The 17733-nt window shown below is 40.1% G+C and overlaps 1 protein-coding gene across 3 annotated transcripts in view; it reads right to left on the bottom strand.

Annotated features, from left to right (window-relative positions):
- PHLDB2 (pleckstrin homology like domain family B member 2) overlaps positions 1 to 17733 on the bottom strand; it is a 110152-nt gene that overhangs the window by 16075 nt on the left and 76344 nt on the right. For 2 of the 3 annotated variants that reach the window (XM_042999010.1, XM_042999011.1), the window contains 3 exons: positions 16018 to 16158; positions 14727 to 14826; positions 7086 to 7293 (listed from right to left, as the gene is read on the bottom strand). In XM_042999010.1, coding sequence (XP_042854944.1) covers positions 7086 to 7293; positions 14727 to 14826; positions 16018 to 16158 — 449 coding nt within the window. Of the gene's footprint in view, positions 1 to 7085; positions 7294 to 10799; positions 10821 to 14726; positions 14827 to 16017; positions 16159 to 17733 lie in introns of all 3 variants that reach the window. The other variant, XM_042999009.1, reaches the window with a different exon arrangement.

Genomic DNA, 17733 nt, shown 5'->3' with positions numbered 1-17733 from the left:
ATATATATAAATATATATATATATATTTAAATATATATAAATAATATATATATAATATATATAAATAATTATATAATAAATAAGTAATATATAAAAATATTATATATATAAATAATATATATATTATATATATAAAAATATATAAATATTTATAATTATTTTCTGCCAATTATATTTAAATCTGCCTATTTGGCAATATTCCATAAATGTCTTAACTTCCGCTCCAAAGAAACTCAATTTTCTGAAAACGTTTGACAGAAAGTACATGTTAACATTTACCACTTCCTGTCTTCATAACTTTTAGGCACCTACAGTCACCTATTTTTTTTTAAGCTCTCCTTTTATACTTTAAAAAAAAATTTTTTTTTAAACGTTTATTTATTTTTGAGACAGAGAGAGACAGAGCATGAACAGGGGAGGGTCAGAGAGAGGGAGACACAGAATCTGAAACAGGCTCCAGGCTCTGAGCTGTCAGCACAGAGCCCGACGCGGGGCTTGAACTCACAGACCGCGAGATCATGACCTGAGCTGAAGTTGGCGGCTTAACCGACTGAGCCACCCAGGCGCCCCTCTCCTTTTATACTTTTAAAGCTACTTTGGTTATTTTGTTTAAAAAATAATTTGTATCCATGAGTACCTACTTGTTCTCTGTGGTTCTACTTCAACTATTCTTGAGTTTAGTATTTCCTTGACGTGTAAACCATTTTTATTCAGCAAAACTTCTCTGCTGTGTCCTACCATGTCATCACCAGTTTTGCTTTTATGTCCCATGGGGATTGCACCTAGAGTGACAAGCAAAGGCCACTGCAACAGGAATGTAGGGAGAAGTCTAGGCTTGTCAATACCATGGCATCCATGGTATACCCAAATGTCAGCAAATGAAATGCCATCTGGTGTAGCACCTGCCGTATAGGAGGAGAGTCTGAAGTCACTGGAGATAAGCTTTATCCTGCATTACCTATAGCACAACACTCATCTTTGCTTTCGCAAGCCTCTCAAAGTTACAAGAGGAGCAATGTGTCCTGCCATTGCCTCAACTTCGGACCTTCCTTAAAAGGCAGGCATAAATTTCGATGTCAATGCTGTAAGGATGCTGGTGATATGAGTCATTGGGCCATTAATGGTATACAGATGACTAGTTTTGACTGCCTTTCCCACTTAGTAACGTTCTATTTTATCAACTGAAGACCTCTTTTTACTGACCGACTTTGGCAAAAACCATATACATAAAGAAAAAAAAAAAGCTTCCATCAAGGGGAAAAGCATCCAAATAGCAGATTTGGGGGTTTTGGTGCTTTTCAGAATAGTCATTCATAGGCAAAGGCAAAAACAAAAAAGGAAGAGAGAAAAGCTAAGAACGATGTCATACAAGAAATAAGTAAACAAAACCAGACCGAAACAAAACCAACGGAAGCAAAACAAAATTCTCCATAAAGACACACAAAACTTTTCCAGGACTGCTGTCAGTGCACTAACACTACCACTAAGTGAAGAACCAGATTATTTATTTTCAATGAATCTTCTCAAGTACTTTTTCAGCTTAAGCAAATTATTACTCCTTATAAGGGGTCTAATTTTTCTCTAGTCAGTAGCTCCTTGAATATTACAAGAACACAAGCCCTCTAACCCCTCCTGACCATCGTTCACATGGTTTGACATATCCAGTCCCTTTGACACATGGCTGCCCTCCCCTGCGATCACTTTGGTTGTCTGGATCTCTTCTGAAAGAACTCCCGAGAATAAAATGCATACACTGGGTGTTGACATACTGGGGAAGAAAGCAGAATACCAACCTTTGCCTAAACTGAAGAAATTAGAAGCATGCGGAATTTGGATGAAAGCATCCCTTAAAGCCAAGTTCAGCCGTGGATTGCCCTCAACCCCATACTCAGTCTTGCTCCCCACCACCCATGCACACTGCTGGTATTTAAGCCATAATGAGGGATCAAGTTCCTCAACATTTTCTCCAAGTATGAGCACAAGGTCAGGGCTTAGGAAATTAGTAATAGCAATTGTGATAATAACATATCATTGCAGGCGGTATGCAGGGATCTGCATGGTATAAGCCAAGTCAGTAATTTTAGCAGAGTAGAGGTTTTATGCAGAATTGACTCTCAGCTGCTGTTTTCTATGACCCAAGACCTGTTTTCTTAGCTTTTTGTTTGTTTATGGTGTAAGTAATGATGCTGAAAAAGCAAAAACATTATGTGACTCAAGTAACTCTCTGGCAGACACAAAAATGATGTCTCAACAAAAAGGGAAAGGCCAGTGTACCCACAACTCTGAGTAGTTCTATAATTCTACAAATGGCTTTTTGTGACATAATAAACCACAAGACCAGGTTTATGTCACTAGAATTCCAGCATGGAATTACCTCTTTAATATACATATCATTTTAGGGGATTTTCATACATAACTTAAAAACAATCACACAAAGGGAAAATGTTTTAGTCTTTTCTTTCTCTATCTAACCTCAAAAAGTTCTCATTAAGGATGTGGTGTCGTAATATACATTCCAAACATTAGTTTCTTATTACCCATTTGCCTGATGTTTATCATATTATTTTCCATTATAATAGTGGATACAAGCTTATCTTAGGGTAGCATGAACTTTTTAAAGTAGATGGTGGTACAGAAGAAAAATGTTTGTTTCTCTCTTTCTTTTTTATACTAGACCTTTTACAAGTATCTTCCACTTGGGCTTCATTTTTTTTTCTTTTGACGTTCAAAGGATCAGACAGTCATATGGAATAAATACTATTAGTAATTTCTGACCATGGTGATTGGTTATCTGTGATTGGTATTACCACTGAGTCAGGTCTACGTGAAGTAAGAATGGAAGATAATCATGGCCACGAATAACCCCCTGCCAGGAATGCTCTACGGTGATGCTGTCCTCCTCATTTGGCATAGTTAGGGGAACCATGCTCATTCTCTACCTTTGGAAGCCATTTTAGTAAAAAGCAACTGGGTGAGCAAATAAAAATAAATTAAATTTTTGCCTGTCACTGTGTTAAGTGTCCAGAACTGAATGTGTAATGCTTGGTACTTAGAATCGAAGTGGTTCCTTTTTGGGTAATTTCCTGTACCCGCTGATGCACCACTGTTGTTTACCATACACAATGGAATACGATGTGGCAATGAGAAAGAATGAAATCTGGCCTTTTGTAGCAACGTGGATGGAACTGGAGAGTGTTATGCTAAGTGAAATAAGTTATACAGAGAAAGACAGATACCATATGTTTTCACTCTTATGTGGATCCTGAGAAACTTAACAGAAGACCATGGGCGAGGGGAAGGGAAAAAAAAAAGTTAGAGAGGGAGGGAGCCAAAACATAAGAGACTCTCAAAAACTAAGAATAAACTGAGGGTTGATGGTGAGTGGGAGGGGGGGAGGGTGGGTGATGGGCATTGAGGAGGGTACCTGTTGGGATGAGCACTGGGTGTTGTATGGGAACCAATTTGACAATACATTTCATATTTAAAAAAAATAATAAAAAAATAAATATGAGACATGAGGAGTGGTAATTTGAAGGGATGAATATTCACTTCAATTTTGGGAGGGGAGGATGAGGTGGGGAGTAGAAAACGCCAAGACAGGAAACCGCATAGAGTGTATTTCTTTACAAAAGACGGCTCACGAATAGAAAAATAAAAGATCAAACTATCAAGAGTTCACGAAGGAAATATTGACATGAAATCTTCACAATTATTTGTGAAGAGGGGAGGACAGTCTGATGTTTTCAAAATAACGACTAAGTACAAAGTGCCACAGAATGGGAGTCACTCTGACACTGGGAGCCTGCATCCTACATTCTGTGTTCTTGCTTTTTAAAAAAAAAAAAAAATTTTTAATGTTTATTTATTTTTGAGAAAGAGAGACACAATGTGAGCTGGGGAGGGGTGGAGAGAGAAGGGGACACAGAATCTGAAGCAGGCTCCAGGCTCTGAGCTGTCAGCACAGAGCCTGACACAGGGCTTGAACTCACAAACCACGAGATCATGATCTGAGCCGAAGTTGGACGCTTAAGCGACTGAGCCACCCAGGCGACCCATCTGTGTTCTTGCTTTTAATGCCCACTTTTATTCCTCTTGCCCTTATGGCATGATGGTTGGTGGGCTGCCGGCTTTTGTTTGTGTCTTGTTATTCAAAAGCACCACATCTGACTGGTCAGTTGACTGTCATTTACGAATAATTACTCAAAATTCAAGGCTTTTTGTTCTGAAAACATCAGCTCCCAGCACCTACCGGCATGGCCCAGACAAGCCCTTCCCCATACTCAATGTCTGCCCCCCAAGCAGTCATACTGAACTTTTTAAAAAGTGAGATATTGCATATTTTAATATTGAATAATGTAAAACACTCAGCCCTCTAACCTGACATCATAATGGCAGCAAAAAAGAAAAAAATCCTATTTTTTATCATTACATAATCTCCTCCTTCAATTGAGGTCATTTCCATGTGACAAGCAGCAATATGATTCTCATTGTTGCGTTAGTGTTTTCCCCCAGAGACTCCTTTCTTTCTCTGGCAGGATATATCCAGTAATATTAATACTCTACCCATTAATGCCAAAATTAAAATTCACTGTTCTTTACCGCAGAATGTAGCACCTGTCCTTTTCTCGTTTTCCCCCCACCCCTAAAATTTCCTGCTATAATGGCTACCTATAGTTGGGTCTCTCATATTCTTTTTTTTTTTTTTTAATTTTTTAAATGTTTATTTATTTTTGAGAGAGAGAAAGAGACAGAGTGTGAGTGGGTGAGGGGCAGAGAAAGAGGGAGACACAGAATCCAAAGCCAGGCTCCAAGATCCAAGCTGTCAGCACAGAGCCCGACATGAGGCTCGAACCCACGAACCGTGAGATCATGACCTGAGGGAAGTTGGACGCTTAACCAACTGAGCCACCCAGGCACCCCAATAAAGGGTCTCTCATATTCTTTTCATTTATGAAATACAAAAAAACCTAAAGCTGAGTAGACCTTGCCGATATTACTTTCCCTCTGTCTCTGTGATTTTTTTTTTTTTTAATTTTAGGTGGAGGGAGAGCAGATTATTTGAACCTTTGCAATGAAATAAATTTTATTTACATGATGGTAATTTTCCATTAAAATGTGGGGTTTTTTTAACGTTTATTATTTTCTTTGAGAGAGACAGAGCATGAGCAGAGGAGGCGCAGAGGGAGAGGGAGACACAGAATCCGAAGCAGGCTCCAGGCTCTGAGCTATCGGCATAAAGCCCGACGTGGGGCTAGAACTCATGAACCGTGAGATCATGACCTAAACTGAAGTTGGATGCTTAACTGACTGAGCCACCCAGGTGCCCCTCCATTAAGATGTTTTAAAATTCACCATCCTCTTGTATTCAAGAAACAACCCCTCCATTTTGCACACCAGAAGCAAATCAGCACCAAGAGCATTGTGTGATCTGTTTCAAGTAGGACAATCAGTTGTCTGGTCAAAGCCATAGAGCACAAGTGGAAGGAAGTTCCTGCTCCCACCCGTGGCTTCATTCCAATATATGGAAGTCTGTTGATGGCAATTAATTATCCAGCCAGACATTTACATTTAGGACACACAAGTGCTCAGTTAACATTTACTGAATATTGGCTTGTTTCTTAGGTTGAAATCATAATGGTTCTCAGCCAATTAAAATAGATCAAACACAGAAAAATACCAAATTGAAAATATGTCCATTTCACTATATCCTGAGGTATTTACTCAGCCAACACTTACTGAATACCTGCTATCTGCTAAGATCTCTGCTGGGTGGAGAAACCGAAAGGTAATTAGACATCCTCCTTGCCATTGAGGAATTCACCAATTAATTACCAAAGGAAAAATTTCATACCACAATGTGATCAGGGATATAATAGAAAAAAGCATCAAGCGCAATAGAAACATAGAAGAAAAAGGCCCTAAAGGAAGAAATCTTCATGAGTTTCCAACTTAAGCTTAAGCCTGAAGGATGAGGAAAATTCCTCAGGCTCAGATAGGAGAGGGGGTTGGAGATGATAAAGATGTTTTGCAATGACAGACACTACCGGTGCTCAGTAAGTATATATAGGTTGAGTGAATAGAAAAAGGGAAGGATTAATTTGACCGTAGTCAGTGTTGTGCTAGTAAACCCGTTCTCTGGAGGGAACCCTGATACATGGCAAATGTCAATTTATGTGGAGTACATGCTCCCCCCACGGGCAATTTCAAACTACCAACATGACATCACTGATCACTCGGAGGGAGAAAGACGCACACGTGGCACTTGCCAGCTAATATGAGCCAAGTCCAGCCCACTGTTGACTCTAGAGCACTCTATAAGTATTTGTGGAATGAAGGAGCCTGTAAATGGATGAATGAACAAACTATTTGATTCCAGGCCCAGGACTAATATGGTCAAAGGCTCAGAGATTTGAGTATTAAGAAGCTCTGTGAGGTGTATCAGGAGGAGAGGGTGAATGGGAAGTTGAGTTGGATGTAGAATGCAGGTTCAAGGGTATGACTTTTCTCAAAAGGTAGTAGGGCATCATCACAGCTCTTGAAGGGGCAGAGTACCATGACCAGATCTATATTTTAGATGTGCCGTTAGCCATACTTCCCTAAGACCATACTTTGCCTCAAAGTATGAACACAAACGTGAATAGTTAAACCCTTACAAAAATTCTAATACGTGGAAGAGCTAAAGCCTTCCTTTTAATGAAACATAAGTGTAAGCAATCCTTCAACAGTCTTACTATACTGTTGGAAATTATTTCTTTATTCAATCAAAAGGAGTCCTAATGAAGGTCGGAGTCAACCAACAGAGGCAAATCAATGTTGAAGCACGGAGTACATGTGAACTCAAATGTAAAGACACAAAGCAAAGGAGAAAAATGGCTTATATGGTGTCTGACTGGCTAAGTCACACAGGATACAAGGAAACTACTTTCAAAGGCTGCCATGACACTCAGCCCTCCTCCTCACCGTGGACTCTATGTCTCAGAAATGTGGGCTGGTACATATACATTGCCCCCAAGCGAATGGCTTTACTTTTTGAGACCAGCAGGTCCTTTTATAAACTGGAAACCTTAACCATGAATATATCTTACCTAGAGATATTGTCAGGTGAGCAGGCAGAGATGCTGGTCTCCATGCTATCAGAGCTGTCTAGGCTCAAAGTATCAAAGGCCTGGTCCTTATAGCTGTGATCGGGATAGTGGAAACTGTTCAAGTAGACATTTGATTCAGATGCCGTGCGGTTGTAAAATTCAGAAGATTTCTGCCTTTGTCCTTCACTCATCTGTTGGTGATTATACCCTGAGGGAAGAGCCATAAATATGTTAGTATGCCTCATTTTTCAGCCTTAGATCTTCTGAGAGTCAAACCAGCAGCCCAAAACATCTGCCTGTGAAACTTGGGCCTTGGTCTAATTTGTTTCGAAGCCAAGAAGATCAAAGACACAGCATCATGCTCAGTGCAAGCAAGAGTTTCAGAGAAGTGGTCTTGGAAGCGATCTTTTTGGTCAGGGGATCACCTCACATTTCCCTTTGCCATTCCCACATCTCAGCGCAACTGAGAAGAATACATCAGCACACACAAAAACAAAAAAGGGAAAAACAAAAAAAATGGAAACACAGTCAAAGGCCCTGTATCTTCTAAAAATAGCTGGGCTCAAGTGAAGCAAGAGAACTCCCGGTGGCAAGCAACAGCAGGGTCTTAGGGCAGTCACTTGCTCAGCAGTATTCCAGTCTGAGGACTCGATAAGGTCATAAAACAGCAGGTGGATCATCTAGGCGCAGGATGTAAGAGTCTTGGGTCTCACTCATATTGCCACAAACACTTTTAATCTGGTAAAAATCCAAACCGTGTACGTTTCTCATTCTTCGTTTTTCAATTTCTCTGGTCTGCCAATTGTTTAAAAACTTTGCAGTGAACGGCCCTCCTAAATGGTTGTGCTTTTCTTAATTACCGTAGGCAGAGCTCTCTTCTTCTTCCACCGGAACTGTCAGCCCAAGCTAGTTGGTGGTACCAACCATACAAAACCGTCGCACTTAGATCAATAGCAGCAAAAGTGCCATCAGTAAGAGGCTTCATCTTTACCCTGGTACTTGGTCAGCTGGTGTCTTAGATATTGGCTTTACTTTGACTTATTGCTATGGCTTGCTCTCTGGTGGGAGCTTTTGGGCAATGCAAACTGAATTATTTTTCCTTTCAATTCTCTCTTTACCATATGTATGTAGGAACCAGGGATCATAATGATCAGCCAATCCCTCGATTTATGAAAAAGACATTTCTCTAGCCAGCAGTGGTTTGCGATCTCTTTCTCCCTCATCAAATTTACTACCGGACCTATTGAGCGTTTACAACTCGACCATTTGAATTTCACCTCTTTCCTTGCACTCTACCAACCTTCAGTGAGGCTCTCAATTGGTAATGAAATAGTCAAAAAAGCAGCCAGAGGGTGAAAGAAGGGCAGTGATTCCAAACAGCTTCCTCAGCTATCAGCTGAACATTTCCATTGAAAAGCAGAGCCACAACCAGGAGGGCTTTAGTAAAGCATCATCCACCAAAAGTTTCTGTAAAATGATTTTAGTTCCACAGACAGTTTGCATGCCAAACAGTTTGGAGTGGTTTTAGATATCTAAGTGAAAATATGTTAGTTCAGATTATGGCATTTCTGGGAAAATGTTTCCTTAATATAAGCTGTAATTATAAATTACAAATACATATGTAAAAGCGACAGATCACTTGGCCAAGGGAAGATGCAACACAAAAAAAGCACACCATGAGACTTTAGATAGAATATCATTATTCGTAATGATTAATGCAGAAAGCATGAAATGAAGCCAGTATGTTTATAAGCGTGGAGTTTGTGCCTTTAAAAAAAATTTATTACTCAAATATTTACCTTTGATACTTGAACTTTTGGAATTACTAATTGCTCCTTTTAAATTGTTTCCAGTTATTCATTATGAAAAGGAGGGGGACAAAAAAAAACACCAGAAATTATTTGAAAAAGTCACACACGTATCTTTCCTTATGCTTTCAAAAAAGGCCTGTTGGCAAAGAAAACTTCTGCACTGGCACTGAGTACGTGGAAGCCATTTCCCTGTTAGTATGAAAAACAAATCCCAAAAAGACAGTCATGTAATTTGAAACATATGAGACTTATCTCCTTGGCAATGACATGTGCCACAACTTCCTCTTCCCCTTCGGTTTTTCATAATGAGGAAAGGCCAATCCCTATAATGCAACTAACACCTTCTTGGAAAAGCAGAGAAGATGGCGAGTATATTTCTTCTTAAAGCCACTGTGTGTCCTGATCCTCAGATCTCCCATGATTTTTTTCCCCCAAAAGTATCACAAAATAAGAGCATGAATTTACAACCTTCAGGTGAGATAGATAGTACACTAAAACGATTCAAATTGTTCAGATATGGGCACAAGGGACAGCTGTGTCACAATGTGTACTGTGCTAAGGATTGTGAACATCATAAATACCCCAGATCACCTCAATACCTGTGGAGGTTCAGCTCTGTGTCTGTGAGAACTTTCCGCCATTCTGGTGGTAGGGTGAGTACCTTAGATTTTCTCTGCAATTTTAGTGAAAGAGCCTTCTGCTAATGAGCATAGGTTTCCCAGGGCAGGCGTTTTGTTTCCTGTGGATCCAGCGTGAGTGGAAATGTTTTACCTCATGCAGAGGCCCGTTTCTCCCAACCGGCAACACTTTACTAATCGCAGTGGGTTAGTCACCTGGATTCAACTGCTCCCTCCTGAACAATTTCAAAAAATTAAGTTACCTCTGCAATCACATATAAGGGCATGGACCTGGTCCCTGTGATCCTGGGATTATACCCGGGTGATTCCAAACAGCTGGTGTTGGGATTCGGGCTCTGGCCTGTCCGTTTAAAGGTACAGGTATTTCTGATAGAGGAAACACTTGAGGAGAGCAGCAGACCAGAAGAAACCCTGGTAGAATGTCCAAGAAGAACTGTTCCTGCCATTAGGTAGCCCCAAGACAGGTGCAAGCTTTAACAGGGAGGGGGACACATGTGTCCTGATCACCACAGGATCCTCACTCGTTTAGTATAGGGATGTCATGAACTAAAGAGCCACTGAATCAATTCATTTTCTCATCTGTAAATTCCAGCTTTATAGTGGCTAAATAAGGAAGTGGAATGCATCCACTGTCTGGGATAGGGTAGAGTAAGTGCATTGGGAAAAATGAGACTTTCCCAATATTTGAGACTACTCATTTTTTGTTTTGTTTTTAAATTATGTAGCAAGAGTAACATTCAGCAGTGGGACAGCAACTGAAAAGCAAAAAGGGCCTTGTAAATGCTCTAAATTCTTTCTATCCAGACAGAAATAGCCATTTGAGGGAATGTTTATAAGGTTTATAAAGTAAGACCTGATGATATCTGAGTCTCATCGCTAAGCATAGCACATGCAAAGAACCCAAACCAACTCAACTGTCTTCACTGTCTCAGAGAGTCAGTAGAATAGATGTGCAAAGCCCATTTATTATTATTATTAATTATTATTATTATTTTTAATTTTTACTTATTATTACTTTTTTACTTTATTATTATTTTTTTTATTATTGCCTATCCATGAATTCTGGCCAGTTAGACCTGGAAAGTCCTTTGTGAGTTAACCATTGTGAGACATATAGTCTTGCCAATATCTTCCCAATGTGTGTTGTATATTTTCAATGGTTATCTGGGCTTAGTATAGAAAATGAGATGACTTAAAACTATAACCTGGGTTTAAGAGGATAAAATTAATCAGTATTTCTGACAAGTTAGCCTATCATAGCTCACCTGCTGAGAAATTCATTCTTCCTAACCATAGTCCACAGCCGGGAGATGAAGGTACAGGACGAGTCAGGGATGAAGGAGAATGATGGAGAAAGGGAGAAAGAGACAAGATCAAAAAAGGATGACAGGGGACAGGAAAAATATACAACACTTCCAACATGCAGTCATTGACAGTGTTAATAACAACACCAGATCAACAAGGCAAGATGTTTTCACATTTCTAGGTTAAATCTGAGTGTACAGAGAAGGACTTGAGAAGTCAAAAAATAACAAGCTCACGAGACATACATACAGTTAGTGAAAAAAAAAAAAATGGAAACTAACAGCTTTCACACATACTTGCTGACCAGAAAACAGGGAAAATAAAAACAAGATCATAACGATAAGACAATTCTTTTTCTCAAGCAGACAGCAACGAATAGTTTTTAAGAGCTAGGGTTTACAAAATTGCCATTCAGTTATTGGAAGCACCGTCCATCACACTTTATAAGCATTCCGTCCTCCGACATCCTGCATCTCTACCAGTAGCCACAGTAATGAGCCTCATATTTATTCAAACCAGTCATTTAAACTGGTCTTCACTCACCATGAGGTCTTACTTCTAAAATAGACTTAAACAGAGTCAGTAAGCAGGAGCATCCTGAATCCTTCCCTCCTCCCATGTATGTATAAATAAGACTCCTCCCAGTCTTATTTATGCCTGGCCTTTGGAAAGGAGGAACATCATGTTTTACACTTAGCCTATACACATGTCAGTGCCTACTCTTATCTCTATCTCGATTCCGAGCCTCACAATACAATGCTTGTGTGTGACCAGCAGCTGCACTCATGCTGCATTTCTAGCAAATGTGCAACAATTTTCCCCCACTGTGTGAAAGGAATGATCATTAGACTAAAAATCCACATTTTACAGTTTCAAGTGTGATCATTTCTTAAAGATGACTGACTCCACAATGACCTTTCACTAATTTGCTGGCAACAAAAACACCACACAAGGAGGTTGTCCTACCTTTCTTGGACTTCCCTGCATTTAACAGAAGACAAAAGGACAAAGATTTCATTCATTCTAAAGCTTACAAAGGACCAGTTCACAAGTTGTATAAAAGCCAATAACCATTACAACTTTAAGAGTTCAGTTCCTGGGCTCTTTGCTCTAAACTCGGCTCTCAAAGATCTTTGTTTGCATGGCTCAGGTTGTCAGTTTTATGAAAACAGTGCTGATCGAAGGAAGGCTTATACTTACACCATTGTCCTTGATGTATCCATTATGAATAAGCAGCAAAAAAACACAGTTCATTTAATTTAATTATGTAAGTCCCCCCCCATGATAAAATCTATTAAATTTGAGTAATGAAAACGTGTTAGGTGCAATTTGTTCAAAACCATGGAATTTTACTTGTTTGCTATTTTAGTGAAGGCAACAAGGTACCAGTAAAGCAATTCTAAATGAAATAATGATTCATCCCTCCTGGTCTGTGTGGGCCACCTGGATGGGCTTCGTGGAAAATCCTGTCAATTTTATGCTCCAGTGTGGCTCTAAGAACTGCAGTCCCTGTCCCCTCCTCCTCTGGCTTCATAAGACACATCAGGTCCGCTTTGATCAACACATACAAGATGGTTCTCTACTTCCTCAGAGGCTCTCTCATCAGCACCACATGAAACTCTTCAAGAAGAACCCCACTTTAGAGCTGCAGCAGGAAAGAATGAAGCTGCCGTCTTCCCAGATGCTCCAAAGTGAAGGGCATTGATGAAGAACCAGAGCAGAAAGATAGGTCAAAGTCAATGGATTTTGCAGAGTACGTCCTAATGTGACCTCAGGGAATTGGGTCAGTTTTCCTCTAGGAACCTAGCATGGGGATTTCCATCATTTGATGGGCAAAGTGAGATCAGAAAACGAAAGATCAAACATCCTTTGGTTTCACCACATTCTCTTAAGAATCCTCTTACATAATAATGTTAATAGCTCTTGAATTTACAAATCTCTCCATTTAGTATAAAGGTCTAGTTTTTCTTATTCTTTAAGAAAAAGACTTTTCACATAAAATAGGGCATTGTGGCCAATCCAAGCTTTGATGTCTTCAGCCAGTGGGAAAAATACGTTTAAAAAGTCTATAAATACCACAGGAAAATGCTTTCACAGAAAATAGACTTGACCCACAAGTGAACAATGAGGAATGACAGCCAGAATATCAAGACTCATTTATGTTTATTATTTATAAATCATAAGAGATATTTTAGCTTATTAAGAAATTATAGTAAAGAAAATAAGAGAAGCTTAATCAATTTGGTAACATTGTAAACCTTTCATGAGTTATAAACCTCTCTTATGAATACTACAGACTCTATTAACTCTTAAATCACTTCTAGTAATGATTCAAAAACCTCATCCAAGTGATATACTATATATATTACACACATACACACATTTTATGTATACTGAAATTCATATATATATACATTTCTTTTTTTAATGCTTATTTATTTTGACAGAGTGGGTGCAGGGGAGGGGCAGAGGGAAGGGGAGAGAGAATCCCAAATAGGCTCCACACTTTCAGCGCAGAGCCCAACATGGGGCTTGACCTCATGAACTGTGAAATCATGGCCTGAGCTAAAATCAAGAGTAAGACGTTTAACTGACTGAGCCACCCAGGCACCCCGATTTATATATATTTCTTTTCTTTTATATTCTTTTTTTTTTTTTTTCTTTGGCAGGAAACCAGTGATTATCCCCTGGTACCACCGGCAGAAGGGCTGAACAGTCAGAACTGAATCCTGGCCTGCTTGGAGGGAAGCGTTCCAATCTCACAAATGCATGAATGCCCACCACTCTGTCAGCATCCCCCTTTATATCCTGGGCATTCCTCCATCACTGCATTTACCATATTTTATTTACATCCTCTGTTATGTGTCTTTCTTCCTCACTGGACTACAAGCATGTCAGGGCTGACTGTGTCATTCATTTGTGTTCTTGGTCTCTGGCACCATGCCTGCTCAAAAGTTAGGGTCAAGATAAGCTACTGACCTAGATGACTGTTAACGCACATCTAATCCTCTCAAGGAGAAGCTCACCTCTGGAACTGCATTACTGTAATTTTTCCTAGCCCCACAAAGACTATTTGACAACCTCATTATAAATGCAATCTATTATCACAAAGAAGTAAAAGATGCTGAGAATCAAAGTCTACCTGAAACCTAACAATCACATAGAATAAAAGCTCAAACCACATTAAAAGGCCTTAGGGACTTCTGTCCAGGGCCACTAGTGTTCTATTTACTGTGCTAGCTCAGTGACTCTTGAGCATATGTTTCAACAGCGTGGCTTAGCCACAGACCAGGTAAGTGGCTTGGTTAAGTGCCCTGGTGATCTCTCTGGATTTCAGTGGTGTCTCTTTTCTTTCTACCAAATGGGAAGGGTAGTAATGCTGTAGGGGCCTTCCTGTTTTAAGAATTCTATTGAATTTATAAAGTACAGTGGGTATATTTAAAAGGTACCAGCCACGTGTATAATAGAAAAAGTTACTTTAGTACAACAATAAGGAGATATACATCCTTCCCCCAAGAAGATTCATTAAGAATGAAACTGAGGGGGGCACCTGGGTGGCTCAGTTGGTTAAGCATCCGACTTGAGCTCAGGTCATGATTTCATGGTTTGTTGAGTTCAAGCCCCATGGTAGGCTCTGTGCTGACAGCTCAGAGCCTGGAGCCTGCTTAGGATTCTGTGTCTTCTTCTCTCTCTGCCCCTCCCCCACTTGTGCTCTGTCTCTCTCTATCGAAAGTAAATAAATGTAAAAAAAAAAATTTAAAAAAAAAGAATGAAACTGAGGATCTGACCTCCTTTCTAATCGATCCCCAACTCTGTTCTTGCTCTCTCTCCCTGAGAAATTCTGATGCGTAACAAAAGCCATGATGTCTGATTCAAAACGTGCTTACCTCTGAGCATCCTCCGAGATTCTGAGTCTTTGGTCATGGTTGCCAGGGAGTGAGGCAGCACGCTGCCACAGCTGTTGCTCTGTCCCAGGGGCAGGTGGGCCTGTGAGAACCGGGGGGAAATACTTCAGGTGAACCGCAGGCCAAATGGTCCTTTGGGACATGGCCTCATCCCTGTTTCCACAGCTCCAATGCAAGTGCAGAGGGCAGGGAAAGTAGGAAGGAGGAACGAATGCGTCCCATTTATTCACACTCAATGGCCAAGGCCAGTCACCGACCCTTCCAAGGAGCTCCATGGCAGGCTCGACACCACAGTAATTTCTCCAGTGGCAGCAATTCCAAAAATGAAGACAGATGGGGAAACACTGTCCAAAACCACCTTAGAGAACAACTCAAAGTTCTTCATGCATAAGGAGCCGAGGGCAGATGCAGGGACAAGAATGCATGCACATCATGCACAAAGAAGAGAAGATCTACACTTGTTATAAGTGCACCCATTTCCGTCTCCCTGTGGCGACTGGAGAAACCTATCAACTACCCCAGCGGGTTTAGCACTCTTTCAAAATAGAAAATCCTTAGGGTAAAATACACTCGGAACACCAGTTCATAAAATAGATTCAAACCGAGTTACTCTGATTAAGGGTAAGGGAAGGGCCCAAAAGCCTGGCCCACTCAGAACCTCCTTCTCATCTGCCTCTCCCCCTCTTTCTGCAGTGACCCTCTGGATGTGTCAGCAAAACATGAGTGAGGACTCAAGTGTGACACCTGAGTGTGGGTTCGTAGTCCAGCTTCACTGCTAACCAGCTGAGGGCACTCTGCTTCTTCATCCCTCAGTCTGTCCATAAGTACGATGCGGAAAAGGAGTACCTCTACTGAATAGTGCTGCTGGATATTCAAATGAGGCAAACCACGTAAAGGGTTTATTCCAGGATCGGGCATATAGAAATGCCTCTCAATACATACTTGTTGCTATTATTCCTGGAATCCAGAGCGTCTATCCTCCAATTTCTAGATCTAGGAGGCAGTCATTGGAATCTGTCACCTGAGCAAATGCTACCCACCACTTGTGTGGTGGTGGAAAAAAAACCCTGGACCGGAGTCCTTAGGCCCCGGAGGGTACAATTCCAAGTGTCCCCTGAATCGGATCGAAAATGCAATACAGTTATATGTCTGCCCAACAAGCAAACTTAGTGGTTTATTATTCAGCATTTTCTTTAAGAGCCTTTGCACGTTGGTCAACGCTAGGACAAGAAGACTCACTGATGTGAAGCCCGTGGTTCACCCCACGTCCTACCTTTGGGGTGGTGCTTCTCCCCATAGTAGCACTGCTGAAATGTGGGGATATGGAAGGTGTGGTTTTCTTTCGAGGCAAAGTGTCACTCAGATAGAGGCCTTCTTTATGCTGTTTTTTCCTTTCTTCCAGACTTCTAAAATGCTTTAAATGCAAATGTAAAGCAGAATAGCAAAACTTGACTAATTGGAACAGGTCACTGAAGAAATTAAGAAGTATGCATTCACAAAGAAGTTTTGGAATTTTAACACAGAATTAAAAAAAAAATCAGCTTATACTTGTGTTCACTAACAGACTAGGGCTAACATTCGGTAAGATACATAGACACTGGAAGAATTTATTACTGGACCTAGAAACTTAAAAAAAAAATCCACCTTTCACTTTCATAGATAGTGCCTGCTGCCTTGGGGCCTCAGGACAACTTACAAATTATTATGATGGCCGCCATGTGGATGGCAGAACAGCCAGTGGACAAAGCAAGTAAGCAGTTTCTCCCCTTGTCTGTCTGGACAGTTCTGTGTGCTGGCACAGATCCCAGTGTGAGGAGAACAAGGAAAGGGAGAAGGAAGAAGATGGAGAGAAAGAGCGAGTAAACAGGGAAGTTGTTTTAAAGTCGGAATATTTTAATTACATATAAACACTCCAAATCCATATAACGTTTCCATATAAGACATCCTGCTAGGTTACTCTTTTATTTTAAAAAAGGATCTTAGTCAAGAAATCTCTGTAGTAGTTCCTCACATTTAAAAATCCTCCTGTTGACTATTTCTTTATTTTTTTTAGTATATATTCCTAAGGCAAAATTTTTGCTAACTTGAAATGTATCCAAATTTTTCTTAGCCTCCCCCAAAAGGTCTTACTTAGCAGTAAAGTTAATTCCTAATTAAAGGCTCTTAGGGTTTGATCATATTTAGACTAAGCTCAAGCTTTTGAAACACATAAAAATGAATGCAATTTGAGTTACCAAATTTATGATTACTCTTCAAAGATGCCAATAATGAAAAATATCTACATTTTAACCTCATAATTATCTATTTATTCTAGTTAATATTTATTAACCTAAAACTAGTGAGGGGATATAGTCCTTTAACAAAAGGTAAAAGGCAGTAAAGGTAACTTCAAGAAAAGTAACAGCTGGGGGCGCCTGGGTGGCTCAGTCGGTTAAATGTCCAACTTCGGCTCAGGTCATGATCTCGTGGTTTGTGAGTTCGAGCCCCGCGTCGGGCTCTGTGCTGACAGCTCAGAGCCTGGAGCCCATTTCAGACTCTGTGTCTCCCTCTCTCTCTCCCCTTCCCCCGCTTACACTTTGTCTCTCTCTCTCCCTCAAAAATAAATAAGCATTAAAAAAAGAAAAAAGAAAAGTAACAGCTGGGCATAGCAAACCACAGCTCCTCTAATTTGGGGATCTAGTGACTATGATTCCTTAGTATCTTCTCTATATGAGCCAAACTCATATAGAAATTTGATTGTAGTTGAAAGGAACCTCAAAACAGATTTTTTTGAACACCCAAGCATGAATATGCACTAATGTGCTTGAAGAAGGGTGACATTCATAATAATGAATTCCTTATTTAAAAATGTGATCAATAAAAATCTTCTATGACCCAAATGTCTTTTTTGTGGTGTGACGTTAGACAAGCTATTTACCTCAGGCAATAAGGAATTAATTCTTATTTCATAGGATTAGTAGAAGCAAGAAATGAGATATTTATTTGTAAA

This window comes from Panthera tigris, chromosome C2 (genome assembly GCF_018350195.1).
Source record: "Panthera tigris isolate Pti1 chromosome C2, P.tigris_Pti1_mat1.1, whole genome shotgun sequence".
Classification (NCBI taxonomy): domain Eukaryota; kingdom Metazoa; phylum Chordata; class Mammalia; order Carnivora; family Felidae; genus Panthera; species Panthera tigris.
This window is presented reverse-complemented; position numbering and strand designations above follow the sequence as displayed.